Source organism: Coffea eugenioides, chromosome 8 (genome assembly GCF_003713205.1).
Source record: "Coffea eugenioides isolate CCC68of chromosome 8, Ceug_1.0, whole genome shotgun sequence".
Classification (NCBI taxonomy): Eukaryota; Viridiplantae; Streptophyta; class Magnoliopsida; order Gentianales; family Rubiaceae; genus Coffea; species Coffea eugenioides.
In genome coordinates this window covers 20,965,310-20,984,736 of record NC_040042.1, presented here as the reverse complement: position 1 = coordinate 20,984,736, position 19,427 = coordinate 20,965,310, and the positions used below count along the sequence as shown (strand labels likewise).

The following is a 19,427-nucleotide window of genomic DNA, read 5'->3' as shown; positions in this document are numbered from 1 at the left end:
ATAGGACTTTTTCTAATTTATTATACAATAAAATAGTTCAAAAAATAAAAATGTTTTTAGAAATATGTTTACAATTCAAAAAAAATAAGCACTCTTTTAATTAAAATCTTTTTGGTACTCATTTTGTGGTGTTATCAATTATGTATGACTTGCAGTCTCACAAGACCTGACAATTGAATTAGTTGATTGAACAATCAAAATAGTTTGCAAATACATGTACGAAATGCTAAATCTATTTATTTGGTATATATACCAATTCATAAATGATAAATATGGCTTCTATAATTAATAACAACCTTTTGATCATGCAAATGTTAGGATTAGACTTAATTTCGTGTTAAGTTTATTGTTAAATTCTACTATTGACAACCTCTATTTTTAGATTATCCAAATTATTAATTTTCCACCATGTTGTCATTTGGATAAATGGGGAATGTATGAATTTTTTTTACATTTATAACAAATTATTACCTAATTTTGGGAAAATTATAAAATATGCATACATATATAGTTTATTAAGATACCTTATATAGTTTGCTAATAAAAAAATATCACTAAATTGCAACACCATAGGGTGCCATAGTACAAATAATGAAATTTGTGTATTACATATAGGGCTAAATTGTAAAAGTTAGAGTGCCATAGTTGATTTAATGAAATTGGTGAATTAGATATAGGGCTTAATTGCAAAAGTTATGGTGTAATGGTAGAGTTAAAGAAATTGGTATACTACATATGGGGCAAAATTGCAAAAGTTAGGGTGTAATAGTAGAATTAAAGAAATTAGCGTGCTGCATATGGGGCTAAATTACAAAAGTTATGGTGTCATAATAGAATTCATGAAATTTTTTTATTACATTTGGGGCTAAATTGCAAAAGTTAGGGTGGCATAATAGAATTAATGAAAATGATCTGGGAACAAGTACTTTAGACAGTGACAACTAATTGTTGTCACTACCTCTGAATCGGTTGAGCGACAGTGACGATGTTGAAAGTTGTCACTATATGGACCATTTTAGTGACAACATTTTCTTAGGTCGTCACACAAGTAATTTCCCGATCACTAATTTTTCATGTGTTGCTAAGAGAAGAACTAGATAGGGAGTCCATGATATTGTTTTACCTTCATAACAAGTTACTAACTAAGTTTGGAACAATTATAAAATATGTATACATTTTTATTACAATACCTTCCCCATTTTACTAATGAAAAATATAGGCTAAATTGTAAATGATAGGATGCCATAATAGAATTAATGAAATTGGTTTATTACACATAAGGCTAAATCGCAAAAGATAAGGTGTCATAGTAGAGTTAATGAAATTAGTTTACCACATACGGGGCTAAAATATAAAAGATAGGGTGCCATAATAGAATTAATAAAATTTATTTACAACATATAGGGCAATATTGAAAAATTTTGGGTGGCATAGTAGAATTAATAAAAGTGAGTTAGGAACAATTACTTTAGACAGTGATGGCTAATTTTTGTCACTAACTTTGAACCTGTAACCACATTGTGATAACATTGTAAGTAGTCACTATAGGGCCCATTTCAGTGACAACTTTTTCTGTTGTCACACCAGACCAAAATTCTTGTAGTGAATAATAGGCAAGTTAAATACATCTACCCCATGTTGTGTGGAAGCTGCATCCTCAACCCAACGCAATTCAGCATAGAGATTCTCCAAAGCAGCCACGGATTTAAGGGGGGGCTGGTGGGGGCTTAAGCCCCCCCCCCAAGCCGCCGGAAAACCCCCTATATATAGGGAATTCCGGCGGCCAGCCCAGCCCTAATGCAGCACGTACGTTCTTGGTAATGAGTATAGCTTTTTATTGATTTCTTGTGTCACGACCCCACCTCCCCCTAAGGCGAACCAGAGGGTTCGGCGGGCCGCCTGCCCAGCTCTCGCCGGGACTCAGTCGTTCACTACAATCCTCAAATGAATTACAATATAAATCTCAAATATTACATCCAAGTCTCCAATAATTACATGTCACAAATGCAGCGGAAACAATTCCCACTAAGCCATCCAGACATATGAATAAGCACAACAAGTCCTTCCTTCGCTTTGAGCCCTGTGGAGGGGAATAAAATATTTTTGGGGTGAGCTAGAAGCTCAGCGAGTAACCAGCAAAATCATTAAGCAAATATATTTCACAATGTTGCATTTCGATCATTTCGATGATGTCATGATTCAGAGATCAAATGTCCGTTTAGTGCTCTCGTGAGCCAGGGAAATCATAGCACTTGAACACCCAACGCTCAAATATTTCATTTAACATTAACAGAAAGGGAGCCCCTTTTGAGCTCCAGATAAACATGAACATGAACCATAAACAGAGTGGAGACGTTGGTGTCCAGCACAAGACTTTTCCAGAACTCATTGAAGCCAAATCATGTCATGAATTCACATGCAAGCACGCATGATATGCAATCGAATAATTAATGCAAGAAACATTTCACAAGTACTTTGGAAATAGTTTAGGGTCACTCACCTCCATGGCTCAGAAATCATCCATCAAATATCATTGCCTTGCTCAAATCCAAGTCTTAAATCACAAACTCAATGCAAACGAGTTCCTTCAAAGTTCGGACAGCACTTCCCCTGAATTTGCTTACTTTTCCAGCCATCATGGCTTCATTATATCCTCAGCCAGTCCCAAAGGTACACACACAACAACAAGTTCATCCAATAGCCATTCAGCAAGCTCCAAGTAGTACTAGTACAGGTCCAGCTAGGGAAAAGTCCGGAAATGAAAGTTTAGCTCAAAACCAGAAAAACAGTTTTGACGTCATTTTACGGTAATGGTACCAAAGGCGCTACGATTGTCGGATGAAGGTTCAAGACCCACCGTTTCGAAGCTAAAAGACAGGGCTACAACAATGTAGAAGGCCACTCAGTCCAAATCCTAGCACAACTAGGTCAAATATGCAGAATACCAAACCATAACCGTAATTGCAGGTTTACAAATCACACTATGCTGTAATCAGTACAACTCAGTCTATACAGGTCCGAATGCAGAAATTCCAAAGGCATATGATAGCTAGGACATCAAGCTACATTTCATCAGAAGACCTCAACAACCAAATCCAAAGAAATTCCAGTCAAAACAGCCGATTACAAGCGCAGTTCTAACATCCTGATGAACCCAGAACAGCAATAGTAATTTCGCCTTATCTCATTCTACACTACTCCAATTGACCTGAAATTTTACAGGAACCTTTAAAACATCAATACCTACAACTTTCATGTTTTAAGAAAAGGCCAATTCGGCCCCTATCTAGGACCTAAAATTTCGGACAGAATGAAGAACCAAGAACCCTAATTTCCAGAATTTCTTCCAAAACAGAAATTGATTGCAATTGCCAATCATTTACACTTACTAGAGTCATTCTAGGCCATTGCCAATCATCATACAAGGCCACAACATCATGATCATATTAAACCAGAAAAATCACCAATAAATTGTAAACTTCACCATTTCATCCAAAAACAAGAATTAAATCACAAAATTCAACACTTTAGCTTCCACTAAGCACAACTCAAGCTTCATTAAGTGTAGGGGAAAGTTCATATACCACTCACCTAGTAAACAAGAGAGGGAGAGTTGTAGGACACCTTAGCTTTTCCAAAAAACTTCACCAAATCACTCACTAGCACCAAATGGAGGGATTTTATGGAGTAGAAACTAGATCAAGCAAGTGTTTTGGAGGATTTGAGCTAGATAATTGCCAAACTTTGAAGAGGTTTTTCTTCCTTCTTTGCTAGAGAGAGAATCGGCCAAGAGGTTGAAGACAAGAATAAATTTTGTGTGATTTTTGAGATATTTAAGCAATTGGTCAAAAAGTCAAGAAAATGAATAGTAAGTCATAAGCTATTTCCAATACAATGGTGACACTTGTCACCTTTAGGTTTAAAACTTATCTTTTTGTCTCTCCAATTACAAATATCTTAACACCTTGTAAAATAATATTACTTAATACAAAATTCCTACAAGTTGTCAAAATTATATTGCGTTTACCGCACTAGCGGGTCCCACGTCCAAAATACGCTTTTAATTTCTCAAAAACTAACCGATACTAGAAAAATCATTTTAAAACTATTTTTTCTCATAAACTTTATCTGGGGAATTTTTCTAATCAAGAAAATGTAGAAAAGGCGGGCGATTAAATAAAATAAACCCTAGAAAATTAGAAAATTTTCCGGGTTCTCAAACTCAATTTTTTCGGGGCGTCACATCTTGTCTTCCTTAGTGTACTGGTTGGACCCGTGTGCTAGGTGGGTATCTTCTTCAAAGGTAAGTTTTTTTTTTTGCCCCCTACTCATTTCTTGTCTTCCTTAATATACTGGTTAGAACCGTACGTTTGTGATTGAGCTTTTTATCATAGTTGCGCCGTGGGCATACCATGTGTTTGTAACATTATCCATGTGATTATTACATTAATATCTTGAGAGGAGATGCTTGGTTTGCTGCTGCTGTTGTGTTAAGCCGGAGTTAGTGAATTTGGACTGCCCCATTCAGTTCACTGAACGGTGAAGGGACAATGCTTAGTTGGCCTTTACTCATTAATTGTTTTCAATGTGATGTCACGTACTGATGAGAAAGATATGAACAAATGCAAGGTGTGCGAACATAACTTTTATCTTTCTTTTAATTGAAAATAGTTATATTTATATTGCATAGTTATATTTTTGTTTTTGCACAAGTGACGTATTGGATCATTTTCTCATAATGTACAATTTGGATAGTTTGTAATGTTATAAGATATTTAATCAAAGGTTATTTCTTGTTCTAATTTTTGTTATGACTATGCTGCATATTTATGAAATAGACATACCTTTATAATTAAATTTAATATTTGATATTTTAAGATGTCATATATTTAAATCAATGAAAATTATTTTGAATATAACATATTAAGATAATTTTGTTCAAAAAAATTTTGGCCCCCCTCCCAAGGAAAAAATCCTTAATTCGTTCTATAGTCTATAGAATGGACATTTTCAATTATGAAGATAATCAAAACAAAATTCCAAAACAAGATAAAAGATAATTTCTTGAATGATTGTCTAACAATGTACATAAAAAAAGGAAGTTGTTCGAAAATTTACCATTGATTCAATTATAGATGAATTTAGTTCTATGAAAGAACGTAAAGCTCAATTTATGTTTAATAAAAGAGGATGAAATTTCAAGACATGTTAACATAATTTTTATCTCTTTTTAATTGAAAATAGTTATATTTATATTGCATAGTTATATTTTTGTTTTTGCACAAGTGACATATTGGAGCATCTTCTCATAATGTGCAACTTAGGTGGTTTGTGATGTTATAAGATATTTAATCAAATGTTATTTGTTGTCTTAATTTTAGTTATGACTATGCTACATATTTATGAAATAGACATATCTTTATAATTAAAGTTAATATTTGATATTTTAAGATGCCATATATTTAAATAGATGAAAATTATTTTGAACATAACATATTAAAATAATTTTGTTCGAAAAAATTTTGGCCCCCCCAAAGAAAAAATCCTGGCTCCGTCACTGCTCCAAAGCATTGTTGTCGGCCAGCTGCTCATGCAACGCTAGCATTGTTGTCGGCCAGATTCTCATGTTCAATGCTTAAAGCATTGATGTCGGCCAGCTGCTCATGTTCGGTGCTCAAAGACTTCTCCATTAGAAGCTGGGTCCCTTCACTTTGAAGACCATGGTGCTCCTCCAGCTGGTTTCCCATTACTCCATGTTCCCCATGCAATGCCGCATCCTTCCCATTACTAGTATCCATGTATCCATTTACATCAGAGGTTTTAGTTTGGGTTACTTCTCCCACTACAGCAGCGTGATCATCATCAATAACGCAATCTTGCTGAACAATTATCTCCCCTTCCTCGACTTGCAAAGCAGACCCAGCGACTTTCTCCGTTACACCTGGTAGATTTTCTCCTTCGTCCACCGTAGCAGTAATTCGCGCTTTGTGAGAAGCAGCCACAGTCACCGCTGTTTCGTTCGCGTTAGCAGCTGGGTTACTTGCAGGTTGAAGATTAACCACCGGATTTCCATCTAACTGTGGACCTTGCTGCATCTTCATGGGTTGTTTAAGCTGATGCCGAGACCCAACCTTATTCAAATTCTTCTTGCACTCCTCATGAGAATGTCCTAATCGCGAGCAAAATGAACAATACGGAGGGATGTTCTCTGGCACAATACGTTGCCAGAAACCAGATTCATCTTTGACAGCAACCCAGACCCTTGGCACGACAAGCTTCGCTACATCAATCTCCACGCACTCCCTGGCCACACTAGGACGCGTCCCAGCAGCCGTTGCCGAATCTAGGAACAATGGTCTTCCTACTGGAGACAGTATGGAAAACAAAGAGTGTTTATCAGAATAATGAATAGGCAGAGACGGAAGAACTATCCAAACCGGTACTAGAGATGACTCCCTATACGTATGCACATGAAATTCTCTGGTCCGTCGAAACACACGCATTGGATATTTGCCCAATTGCCAAATTCCTCTTGTCCAAATTCTGTTAAAATCTACTTCAGCGGTGCACTTAATGAGAGCATGCCTATAATCCAACAATCCAATGGAGACTTGGTCTTTCAGGTTTAAAGAAGCAAAAAACTTTCGAGTATCTTCCAAAGAAGGTCGTTCGTGAGAAAATTTACCAACCAAAGTCCATCTAAATGGCGCCGCAAGTCTGTCCGCATCTACTCTGGAAAAAACAACCGCAGCTTCACCCTTGTAAACAGATGCCTGCCGAATCTGGATTGGAGATTTCGCCGGCTGTGAGAAGAGCTGAGAGAAAGATTTTTTTGTTGTAGGAGATAGTTCTTGCCCCGCAGCCAACGGCTGAAGGGCTGCCATGAACCCTTACGTTCACTGGTGCTGGCAACTGAATGGAAGAGGAAGAGAGGAAGAGGGAAGAAGTGATACATATGTTAAGTGATACATCTTCCTAGCCACCACTAATTGAACTAATCACATAATTTATTAAACGTCTAGAATCAATCTATTGTCTACAGATAAGTTGAGTGTTGGGTTGCTTTATATTCTTTATGCTAGGGTGAATGTCCGCACAAGGAGTGAGAACTAGAACATGATTAATTTTTTTAAAGTAATTTTTGAACCTAGCTTATATATGAAAATACACCAAGATTAGGAAAATAACAATTTTTATTTAGGTAAGAAAAATATCAGAATACAGTAATCTTTAAGTGCATATTGCAATAAGATTGATATGGGAAAAAAATGAGATTATCCCAGAACATATACAAATAGATAACTGTACGTAGTCTTCATTCTAGCCAAGTATTTATGTTATTAATACCAGTTTTTCGTGTGTGTGTGTGTGGAAGGAGAGGGGTGGGGGGGGGGGTGTTAAGACCTACATCATTTGCATGATATAATCGTAGTTCTTTTTGGTGTTGCAACCTCTGCTGTACTTATCAACCACCTACTTGAGTTTTATTCTGCAGTCTTTTTTTTTTCGAAACACTCTTCTGCAGTCTTTAATCCTTAGATTAGATGCAACTTGTAAGGACTGATTGGTCTCAACTGAGTTCATATCTCATTTGCCAAACCAAAACTTCCAAATGCAAGTATATGAAGCAATTCACATTTATCATATCGCAACCCAAACTGCCAGCCAATAGTTATCTTAGTAATCTTCAATTTCCACAAGAATAACAAGCCAAAATTGCCATGAGAATAATTGCTGAGACTCATACCAAACAATCAACCACAAACTTCCAATTGGAAAAAGCTAACCAATTGGTGCCATACTGCCATCAGTTCAGTGTGTGTGTTTTTACTCTGGTTTTTCTAATTGGTTTGATTGGTTTGGATAATGTCATAGGTTGCTTTAATTAAAAAGTTTGTTTGCTTTTGGTTGAAGAAGGGGAGTGACTAGATTTGCTCGATGATGCTACTACAAACCAGGTCAAGTTTGAGATTGATTGTTTGGTATGGGTCTCATCAATTATTCTCACGGCCGTTTTGGCTTTCTATTCTTGTGGAGATTGAAGATTACTAAGAAAATCATCGGCTGGCAGTTTTGGGTTGTGATATGATAGATGTGAAATTACTCCATATTCTTGCATTTGGAAGTCTTGGTATGGCAAATGAGATATGAAATCAGTTGAGGCCAATCAGTCCTTACAAGATTGCATCTAATCTAAGGATTAAAGACTGCAGAAAAAAAACTCAAGTGGTTGATAAGTACAGTAGAGGTTACAACACCGTTAAAAGAACTATAATTATATCATACCAATGATATCAGTCAGTTTGTTGGACCAATTGACATTCTCAGTTGGTATCACTTTGCAATTTAGTTTGCTATGTTATCTTGCAATGAAATTGAGGATAACTCAAATCAAGTAACAAACTGTCAAACAATTAAAGCAGCACAAAAACTAGGAAAGGAAGTTTAGAAGATTAGAAAAAACTAAAGTCAGAAACATATCTGGGAAAAACATAATAACAAACGAATGTGCAAAAGCAAAACATTATTGCTAAAGAAAAACAACAAAAAAATAAGTTGAACATATTGATCATCTAAGTAAGTTAGGAGACATCAAATTCATGATCACAAGAACTTTTGTTGAATTAAATTAAAAAATATGTCAAAAAGGAAAAAATAGGGAAATTCTTCGAAAAATCAAAAGAGTGATACCTGTGGCAAAGCATGACATACAACGAAAGCGGGCAGGTAGTTCTCAATTACAAAATCCAACAAAAGTGAAGGAAGAACTAAAATGGTGTATAAGGATTCGGATCCTTTCTTACAAATGTAGAAATAAAATTGGCAAAACATGAAGTGATAAAAGATGCCAAAAAAAAAAAAAAAGAAACAGAGTGCTAGAAATTAAAACGACTAAAAGAGCTCACCTCAACCAAAAGAGAAGCCAATGACCAAACATGTCAAAGTGAAGAATTTTGATAGCACACATATATTTTTGCCATACTAGGGGGAGATTGTGACAGCCCCACCTCCCCCTAAGGCGAACCAGAGGGTTCGGCGGGCCGCCTGCCCAACTCTCGCCGGGACTCAGTCGTTCACTATATTCCTCAAACAGATTACAAGATAAAACTCAAATATTACATCAAATTCTCCAATAAATACATATCAAAAGCGAAGCGGAAATAATTCCCCAAACTACACATAAACTGATTCCAAATCCAAACTGTACAAGATATAGGCCATCCAGATACGTGAACAAGTACTACAAGTCCTTCCTTCGCCTTGAGCCCTGTGGAGGGGAATAAAATATTTTTGGGGTGAGCTAGAAGCTCAGCGAGTAACCAGTAAAATCATTAAACAAATATATTTCACAATGTTGCATTTCGATCATTTTGATGATGTCATGATTCAGAGATCAAATGTACGTTTATTGCTCTCGTGAGCTAGTGAAATCATTGCACTTGAACACCCAACGCTCAAATAGATCATTTAACATTAACATTGAGAGGGAGCCCCTTTTTGAGCTCCAGATAAACATGAACATGAACCATGAACAGAGGTGGAGACGTTGGTGTCCAGCACAAGACTTTCCCAGAACTCATTGAAGCCAAATCATGTCATGAATCCACATGCAAGCACGCATGATATGCAATCGAATAAATAATGCAAGAAATATTTCACAAGTACTTCGGAAATAGTTTAGGGTCACTCACCTCCACGGCTCAGAAACCATCAATCATGTATCATTGCCTTGCTCAAACCCAAGTCTTAGATCACAAACTCAATGCAAACAAGTCCTTTAAAAGTTCGGACAGCACTTCCCCTAAATTTGCTAACTTTTCCAACCATCATGGCTTCATTATTTCCTCAGCCAGTCCCAAAGGTACACACACAACAACAAGTTCATCCAATAGCCATTCAGCAAGCTCCAAGTAGTACTAGTACAAGTCAAGCTAGGGAAAAGTTCGGAAATGAAAGTTAAGCTCAAAACCAGAAAAACAGCTTTTAACATCCTTTTGCGGTATGGCACCAAAGGCACTACGACTGTCGGATGAAGGTGTAAGATACACCGTTTCGAAGCTAAGAGATAGAGCTACAATATTGCAGAAGGTCACTCAACCCAGTTTCGAGTGTAACCAGGTCAAAAATGCAAGATACCATACCAGAATCACAAAAACAGATTCACAGAACGCATTCTAGAGGAAACATCATAACTCAGGCTCTCCAAGTCCAAATCAAGAAATTCCAAAACCAGCTGCAAGCTAAGAAACAGGGCTAAAGTTAATCAGAAGGCCTCAACAACCAATTCGGAAGCAATTCCAGCCAAAACAACCAATTACAGGCGCAATTCTTACATTCGGGTAAAACCACAACAGCAATAGTAATTTCGACTTATCTCATTCTACACTACTCCGATTGACCTGAAATTTTGTCGGCACCTCTAAAATGTCATTACCTACAACTTTAATGTTTTAATCTAAGGCCAATTCGGCCTCTAACTAGGAGCTAAAAATTCGGGCAGAATGTTCCTTCACAAAACCTAATTTTCTGAAATTTCTTCCAAAACAGAAACTGATTGCAATTCACCACTTTTTCCACCTTCTAGAATCATTATATACCATTTCCAATCATCATATATAGCCACACAATCATGTTCATATTAAAACAGAAAAATCCCCAAAAATTATAAAACTTCATCAAGTCAACCACAACTCAAGATATAATCCATCAAACCATCTCTTTAGCCATCACAAGTCACTAATTTTGCATAATCAAGAACAAAGAAAGGATTGCTAGACATGAACCTTGAAATATCAAGAAAGTTGATAGCTTAGTCCTTTGCCTTCTCTAATCACTCCACCACTACCTTCAACCTTCCTAAACAAGTGACTTTTGTGGAGGAATTTGAAAGTTTAACGGTTGATTCACAAGATTGAGCAAGAAATGGAGTTGGAGTTGAAGGCTTTCTTCTTGTATTTTTGCTCCAAGAGGTTCGGCCAAGACAAGCTTAAAATGGAGAGAAATTGGTCAATTTTTGAGGTTTAGTAAAGGTGATGCAAATTAGTCAAAGTCCAACTTTGAATAAGAAGGTGACACATGTCCTCTTTTTGATTTAAAACTTATCTTTTTGTCTCTCCAATACAAATATCTTAACACTTTGTAAAATAATATCACTTAATACAAAATTCCAACAAGTTGTCAAAAATATAATGCATTTACCGCACTAGCGGGTCCCACGTCCAAAATACGCTTTTAATTTCTCAAAAACTAACCGATACTAGAAAAATCATTTTAAAACTATCTTTGCTCATAAACTTTATCTGGGGAATTTTTCTAATAAAGAAAATGTAGAAAAGGCGGGCGATTAAATAAAATAAACCATAGAAAATTAAAAAATTTTCGGGTTCTCACACTCATACTTTTCGGGGCGTCACAGAGATTCCGAGCGATGCGCAGGAGTTAGTACTTGTGTGGTTAGCACCTATGTGGTGAAAGGGTTATTGACGTAGTAATTAACAAATTTCTTAGAAGAAAGTGGAAGAAAGCGAAACAAAAAAGAAACAAAAGAGTATACAAGGCGGTAATCCACCCGTGAAAGAGCTATTGAAGTAATACTTAACAATTTGTAACATTTAATTGAGAAGAAAGTGCAACAAAGCAAAAGAAAATTAAAGGAGATAATCCACTCATCATGAGTAGTAATAAATAGGAATTTGTGTATTATCAATAAATCTAAAGAGACCAATTCCCTATTGCTCTTATTTACAACCTTCAGAACAACAAAAAAACCATCATCCTTTAATTTGCTAATGATTCCGAGTACTAGTTGATCAACACTCTCTGTCCTTTAATTGTATTTATTGACTTGGAACTGGTGAAACTAATCTTAGAGTGCTTTTAATCCACCCAACCCTAAAGCATCAATTATCTTCCTACTAGGATCTTTTGCAATATCAATACTCAAATACACCTAGATAAAATATAATCTTCCTACCAGAAAAATAATTTCCAGTAACTCTATTAGTATTATCATAGAAAAAAAAATGCTTTTATTACTAATATTTGTTTGTTCTTTCACTATTTCTTTCCTTGGACTAGAAATTCACCTTTGATGAGAAGGAGCGTCAATTTGAGCACAAAAATCATCCCGAGCCAATTTAGTTTTGATTCATACATATTGCTAAAACCAAGTAATCCAATTTTCCAACTGCAATTCCTTTGAGATGCTGGCATTACCTGCTATCAATAAGTAAATATGTCAAACAAATCATGCATTAAAATCAGTGAAAAGGGAGAGAAAAAATATCAAACCGAAGATATGGAGAATTTCAACATGTAAAAGAAACAGAGACAACACCAGACATTTTTGGATTAAAGAAAAATACGAGATTACTTGAACGATTATTTCTTATTATTTGTAGTTTGAAAGAAAAACCAAAATCCAAAGCATTAAGGATTGGTAGCTAGCGGAGAAGGAGTATAAACAACTAAATGTGAGAGACAGGATGAGATTAGTACAAATTTAATAACCTATGACGTTGTTACAAGATTAATGCAAATTTAATAACTGCAATCAGTAGTCGTAACTCGTAACTGTAGGAAAAGTATTTATGATTTATCAATAAGCAGAAAAGGTGTCTTAACAAATCCTACATAATTAATTAGCGTGAAATATCTTAGAAACCAACCTTTTGAAATGACTTTGAAAGCAACTTTATGGAAATAGAAATAAGATAATAATACTTAATAGCTCTCACACATTAACACCGTCTCAAACATGCCTCAATTACTGATTTCAATCAGCCCCATCCTTTACGGAAGTGGAATTCCTTATCTCAAGGTTTCCTTTAGTTTGCAATCGGATAAACTACCCGACAAGTTTCCAACAGTCTATCACACCCACATTTTGGGGATACGGGGCAGGAGCGGTCCTCAGAAGGACCGCTCCTGAACGGTCCCCTCACAAGCTCCAAGGAATGGAGCAAAATAAGCCACGTCAACTGGTTGTGTTGAAGGAAAAAAACGTCACCGTTTGACGAAAGAAAAAAAAAAAAGATTGACGGACTCCGTTTCCTCTAAACGGAAGAATTGAAATTTTGAAAATGAAATTGAAAATTTGAATTAGCCGCACAAAACAAAACCGAGAGAAGAAAGCAAGCTGGGTATGTCATTGTTGCTTGGCTGACGTGAAATTAGTTGGAGAGAGTTGGGTTATGGCATCAGAAGAAGAAGGAAGAAGGCAAACAGTTAGAATGCTGTAAAAGAAGGCCAACGATCTCTTCAGAAATTGTATGAGCAATGTGGGCAAGACAGGCGGCAAGGTAGAAGCGAATTAAAAAGGAAATTCATTATCTGACGTTGCCCACCATTTTTTGTGCAACTTAATAGCAGAAGCAACTGTGCATAAGGGCATTCGGTGAAACAAAAAGCTCTCAACGGGCCAAGGTAACGTGATTCAACCATATCAACAACTTTGTGAATCTTATACCAGCAACTTTTCTGAATGTTAGATTCAGTAAAGACATAATATGAAGATAATAGAAGAATAGTCAATGTGTACTGTATGTGTGTGTGAGAGCGTGCAGTTTTGCAGTGATGAACTATTTAACAAGTGAATGAATGTACATGCTACTGTAGATAAGTTACAGGTTATAACCACCCTATTACAATCTTTGTGCATCCACTAGTATTGGTCCATGGTCATCACGCAATCTTAGTTTGCCCCTCTGTTGAGTATGCAGTGTGTATAAAATGGAGGTCTGGGGTTTGACCTAGGAAAAGCAGAGGAAAAGATATATGTGAATAATAAATAGATGTACCTGGTTTTGTAAGTAAATTACATTATGTAAGAAATGTATTAGAATGAGTAAAAAATACTTGTTTGGCCCTGAAAATGTAGAAATAGTAGAAAATGCACAGGAATTGGCTTAGGCGATTGTCAGTAACGAATTACATAACGTCCAATGAAACAGAGTACCTAGAACCTAAATATAATCACCAGAGTGGATGTACATATAGTTAAAATAGACTTACATGGAGTGAAAAACACATTACAGTCCGTATAACTTAGTGTACATGGAGTTATATTTGTACATAGATAATGCCATTGTATTAGAGTAAAAGTAAAGTGATGTGAATCATTAATCATATCGATGGGAGTAATAATAGAATTTGGTATACGAGTAATATGTGTAACATAACAAATTATAAACGGTAATACACACTTATGTTGTCGTTTACATACATACTATTCATGAACTATTGTAAATTATGGTGTTGGATGCATAATTGGTAGGAGCAGAAGTAATAATTGTAGAGAAATTGGCAGAAGATGGGACTCATGAGTTAGGAATGGAGTTCAACATGGAAGAGGATGCGTACAAGTTTTACAACAAATATGCCTTTAAAATGGGATTTAGTGTACGCAAAGACTATTTAAATAAACACAAAGACTATTTAGTCTATTTTATGCGGTTGTCATTAACGAATGACATAAGATCCAGTGAGCTAAAGAATCTAGAATCAAAATATAATCACCAGCGTGGATGTACATACAGTTAAAATAGACTTACATCGTGTGACCAATACATTACAATCCGTATAAGTTAGTGTACATGGAGTTGTATTTGTACACAGATTGTCTTAGAGTAAAAGTAAGGTGATGTGAATCATTAATCATATTGATAGCGTAATAATAGAATTTGGTATACGAGTAATGTATGATTCATAACACATTATGAATGGTAATATACATATATGTTGTCGTTTATGTACATACTATTCATGAAGTGTTGCAAATTAGGGTGTTTGATGCATAATTGGCAGGATCAGAAGTAATGGATTGCAGCAAATTGGCAGAAGATGGGACCCCTGAGTTAGGAATGGAGTTCAACAGCGAAGAGGATGCGTACCAGTTTTACAACAAATATGCCTTTAAAATGGGTTTTAGTGTACGTAAAGACTATCTGAATAAAGACAAAGACGGCGTGACCACGTCTAGGAGATATAGTTGCTGCAAGGAAGGTGTAAAGCGCAAGTACGAAGGTGATGTGATGCCAAAGAGGACACGAGCGCCGACGAAAACAGGGTGTGGAGCTAAAATGGTTATCGTGTTGTTTAGAGGAACAATGAAGTACCGTGTGCATGACATTGTCTTAGAGCATAACCATGAGTTGCACATTGTTCAATGTGCGCACATGATGCCATCACAAAGAAAAGTGAGCGAGGCTCAAGGATTCCAAGCTGAAATAAGCGAGGACGCTGGGCTTTCATTGAAACAGAGTCATGAACTTATGGGAAAGGAGGCAGGTGGGATGGGAAATGTGGGATATACTCGGGAAGACCTGAAACGATATCTTCGTACTCGACGGGAAAGGAGTTTGAAATATGGAGAAGCAGGTAGCATGCTGAATTATTTTCAAGAGCAAACACTCGAGAATCCATCATTTTTTCATGCCGTACAGTTGGACTGTGAAGAGCAGATAACGAATATCTTTTGGGCTGATGCAGGAATGTTAATTGACTACAAATTTTTTGGAGACGTAGTCACATTCGATACAACCTACAAAACAAATAAAGAATACCGGCCACTTGGAGTGTTTGTGGGTTTTAACCAACATAGGCAAATTGTGATATTCGGTGCTGCCCTTATGTATGATGAGACTATAGATTCTTTCAAATGGGTGTTTGGTACATTTCTAGAAGCAATGTGCGGAAAGCGTCCAAGTACCATACTAACCGACCAAGATCATGCCATGGCAGCCGCTCTTTCAGTTGTTATGCCTGAAACATTTCACGGTCTATGTACGTTTCACATAAGGCGTAATTTTATGAAACATCTTGGCAATCACTACAAGGAAAATAGTGATCTTCCATACATGTTTGGTACATGCATGTATGAGTTTGAAGAAGTGGAACAATTCAATAGGGTGTGGGAGGCGATGGTGAAGAAACACAATCTTGAAAATAATGAATGGCTCTCCGGAGATATAGTTGCTGCAAGGAAGGTGTAAAGCGCAAGTACGAAGGTGATGTGATGCCAAAGAGGACACGAGCGCCGACGAAAACAGGGTGTGGAGCTAAAATGGTTATCGTGTTGTTTAGAGGAACAATGAAGTACCGTGTGCATGACCTTGTCTTAGAGCATAACCATGAGTTGCACATTGCTCAATGTGCGCACATGATGCCATCACAAAGAAAAGTGAGCGAGACTCAAGGATTCCAAGCTGAAATAAGCGAGGACGCTGGGCTTTCATTGAAACAGAGTCATGAGCTTATGGGAAAGGAGGCAGGTGGGATGGGAAATGTGGGATATACTCGGGAAGACCTGAAACGATATCTTCGTACTCGACGGGAAAGGAGTTTGAAATATGGAGAAGCAGGTTTGAAATATGGAGAAGCAGGTAGCATGCTGAATTATTTTCAAGAGCAAACACTCGAGAATCCATCGTTTTTTCATGCCGTACAGCTGGACTGTGAAGAGCAGATAACGAATATCTTTTGGGCTGATGCAGGAATGTTAATTGACTACAAATTTTTTGGAGACGTAGTCACATTCGACACAACCTACAAAACAAATAAAGAATACCGGCCACTTGGAGTGTTTGTGGGTTTTAACCAACATAGGCAAATTGTGATATTCGGTGCTGCCCTTATGTATGATGAGACTATAGATTCTTTCAAATGGGTGTTTGGTACATTTCTAGAAGCAATGTGCGGAAAGCGTCCAAGTACCATACTAACCGACCAAGATCATGCCATGGCAGCCGCTCTTTCAGTTGTTATGCCTGAAACATTTCACGGTCTATGTACGTTTCACATAAGGCGTAATTTTATGAAACATCTTGGCAATCACTACAAGGAAAATAGTGATCTTCCATACATGTTTGGTGCATGCATGTATGAGTTTGAAGAAGTGGAACAATTCAATAGGGTGTGGGAGGCGATGGTGAAGAAACACAATCTTGAAAATAATGAATGGCTCTCCGGGTTGTATAGAATTCGTGATAAATGGGCAAGGTGCATGATGAAAGAAAGATGGACCGCGGGAATGCGAAGCACCCAACTCAGCGAAAGCCTAAATGCAGCAATTAAAAATCATTTGAAACTGGATCATGACCTTGTGCAGTTCTTTAGACATTTCAATCGGGTGGTTGATGAAAAGAGACATAATGAACTGATCGCAGAATATGAAATGAGGCAAAAGCTCCCCATGGTAGGGTTAAGGCAAACACCTATGCTTGTGCATGCATCAGAGACGTATTCACCAACCGTATTTGTTGCATTCCAAAATGAATATGGCGAGTCAACAGCTATGGTTATATTGAGACAACAAGATGCAGCGATGTTTGTGGAGTTTGCGGTCATGAGGTATGATGGAGGACCTGAAAGAACAGTAGTATTCAATCGGAATGATCTAAGTGTACGTTGCAGTTGCAAAAAATACGAGAATGAAGGCATTTTATGTGGGCACGCGTTGAAGGTGTTTGATACCGTGGGCATAAAAATAATTCCTCCTGAATACATTAAGAGGCGATGGACAAAAAGAGCTCGGGCTGGAGACTGTTTTGATCGGCGAGGATAGGAAGTTGTGGCTGATTCTAAAGTAATGATTTCAACTCGTTATCGGGAGCTCGCTCCAGCCATGATTAAGGTCGCAACTCGAGCAGCAATGTCGGAGGACACCAGCAAAGTAGCAATCACTGTCATATCCGATTTGTCAAAGAGAGTTGAGCTCCTCCTCTCAGAAAGCGAAGAGCAACCTTTGCAAAATCAAAAAAATCTGAATATGGAGGAACGAGATAAAATTGAAATTGTAAATGAAATGGGGGAGGCAGTAGTCGCAAGAGGCATTAAAAAACGAGGCGGTGGGAAGAAAAGTAGAGTGATGCGAAGTTGGGTCGATAAATTTGACAGAGTAAAAAGAAAATCTAGATTATCAAGAACTACACAGACTACGGTATGGATCAAATTTTGGTACTTGGGGAACATTTATGCTAAAACTAAGTTATTGTTATACTATTAACTAAAGTTTAGGTAACATTCATTATGAAATAATATTATTGCCGTGTCAATACTGTAGGTCTCAGAATCGGAGCCGACATCGGTTTCATTTGAGGAATACATGTTTATGGGATGCCGTTCATCTACTGACTCTGTTTCGGTTAGTATAAAATGGACATGACTCTTACTTTTATTTGGATGTTTCTAATAGCATAAATAGTTACATTGATGTTACATTGTGTGATAATGTTGTTACGGCCGTCATCCCTCCTGATATACGTATTTTGTTTGTCTTATACAATGATTTGGCCCATACGAAACTTGTAGACGCATTCAATGAGTCAGACAGTGAATGGTCCTCCAAATGTTGTTGCTCCCGATATCGATGAAAGTCAAACGGTATGCATACATTTAGTAGTTAAAATAAAACCTTCTTGTTCATGTAGTAGAGCTACATTTTTTTCTTTAATTGTAACGGTGGGCTCCCGAAGGCTGTCAAATCATGCAAATTATGTAGTTAACGTATGCTCGCTTTAATAACGTATTATTTTTTATTATTTCAAGATCCACCGTTTGGCTAATCAGGGGCCTCCTGCAAGTGTCCCTACAGAATGGATGCATCCCAGATTTCCTATTTTTTCCAAGCATAACTCCATCAGAGATGTCTTAATGGTCTGATATATCATTTTTGTTATAATGTCTAGTCCAATTTAACTTTATAAGTGAGCAATATAGGCACTGGTAATGATTTGTTGACAGTCGATTACTTATACTATATAATGTAGGAGGAGCGTTGGGCAATTTCAACACACTGTGATGTTGATGCATATCATGTATTTGCACCATCACCTCAGGTGATAAACTTTTATCGTTACAGCACATATTTATGTAATGTTATTAATTGGAGACTTGGACATCGTATATCATTAATCGTATGTTTTATTAATAATATTTGTTGATTTGCCATCGTTACCCATTTCAGGGAAGAAATAACACACAGGGATTGCAACTACGCGTTGACGTCGCCTCCCCCCAGAATGAGGTTGATGAATGATGTGTAACTATATATTTTCAACGAGACATTAAGTGGTTGTCCCAACCTGAGAATGTTGCATATGTACATTACAAGCAGTTAATAAGTTGTTACAACTTATTGACGAGGTTATACAGGCACCATTGATGTTTCACTCTTTTCAAATTTAGACAAGTGGATTACAATTGTAATCGCATCTAGTGTTAGTAGTCATCAATAGTTTGTATTGGGTTGTATAAAATTGTTAGAAAATTATAAAGTTGGTAGAAAATTGAAGTAACAATTTTACAATAGAATTGAACGTGTTTTTTGTGATCGGATATTTTTCACTAAATCGACCATAACAGTTGAATGGTTGTCGTGATATGTATATCATTCTACTACGTTCAATTGCATAGCTTAATAACATATT

General features: G+C 36.8%; 3 protein-coding genes across 3 annotated transcripts; 2 read left to right on the top strand and 1 right to left on the bottom strand.

The window, feature by feature from the left end:
* Window positions 1–1,434: 1,434 nt before the first annotated feature.
* On the bottom strand, window positions 1,435–6,973 carry LOC113781432. Its single transcript, XM_027327368.1, has 2 exons — window positions 5,561–6,973; window positions 1,435–1,686 (listed from the first exon to the last, which is right to left on the bottom strand). The coding sequence occupies exon 1, from the start codon at window positions 6,882–6,884 to the stop codon at window positions 5,589–5,591; it is 1,296 nt and encodes a 431-aa protein (XP_027183169.1). The 5' UTR covers window positions 6,885–6,973; the 3' UTR covers window positions 1,435–1,686; window positions 5,561–5,588.
* A 7,843-nt stretch (window positions 6,974–14,816) lies between these two features.
* Window positions 14,817–15,992, top strand: LOC113780397 (protein FAR1-RELATED SEQUENCE 5-like). Its single transcript, XM_027326202.1, has one exon. It carries the CDS (start codon window positions 14,817–14,819, stop codon window positions 15,990–15,992), a length of 1,176 nt encoding a protein of 391 aa, XP_027182003.1.
* Window positions 15,993–16,063: 71 nt separating this feature from the next.
* Window positions 16,064–17,563, top strand: LOC113780396 (protein FAR1-RELATED SEQUENCE 5-like). The gene has a single exon (XM_027326201.1). The coding sequence runs from the start codon at window positions 16,064–16,066 to the stop codon at window positions 17,561–17,563; it is 1,500 nt and encodes a 499-aa protein (XP_027182002.1).
* The last annotated feature ends 1,864 nt before the right edge of the window (window positions 17,564–19,427 follow it).

Coding starts and splice junctions, on each gene's coding strand:
- LOC113780397 (XM_027326202.1), top strand. CDS start 14,817: ATGGATTGCAGCAAATTGGCAGAAGATGGGACCCCTGAGTTAGGAATG.
- LOC113781432 (XM_027327368.1), bottom strand. CDS start 6,884: ATGGCAGCCCTTCAGCCGTTGGCTGCGGGGCAAGAACTATCTCCTACA.
- LOC113780396 (XM_027326201.1), top strand. CDS start 16,064: ATGGTTATCGTGTTGTTTAGAGGAACAATGAAGTACCGTGTGCATGAC.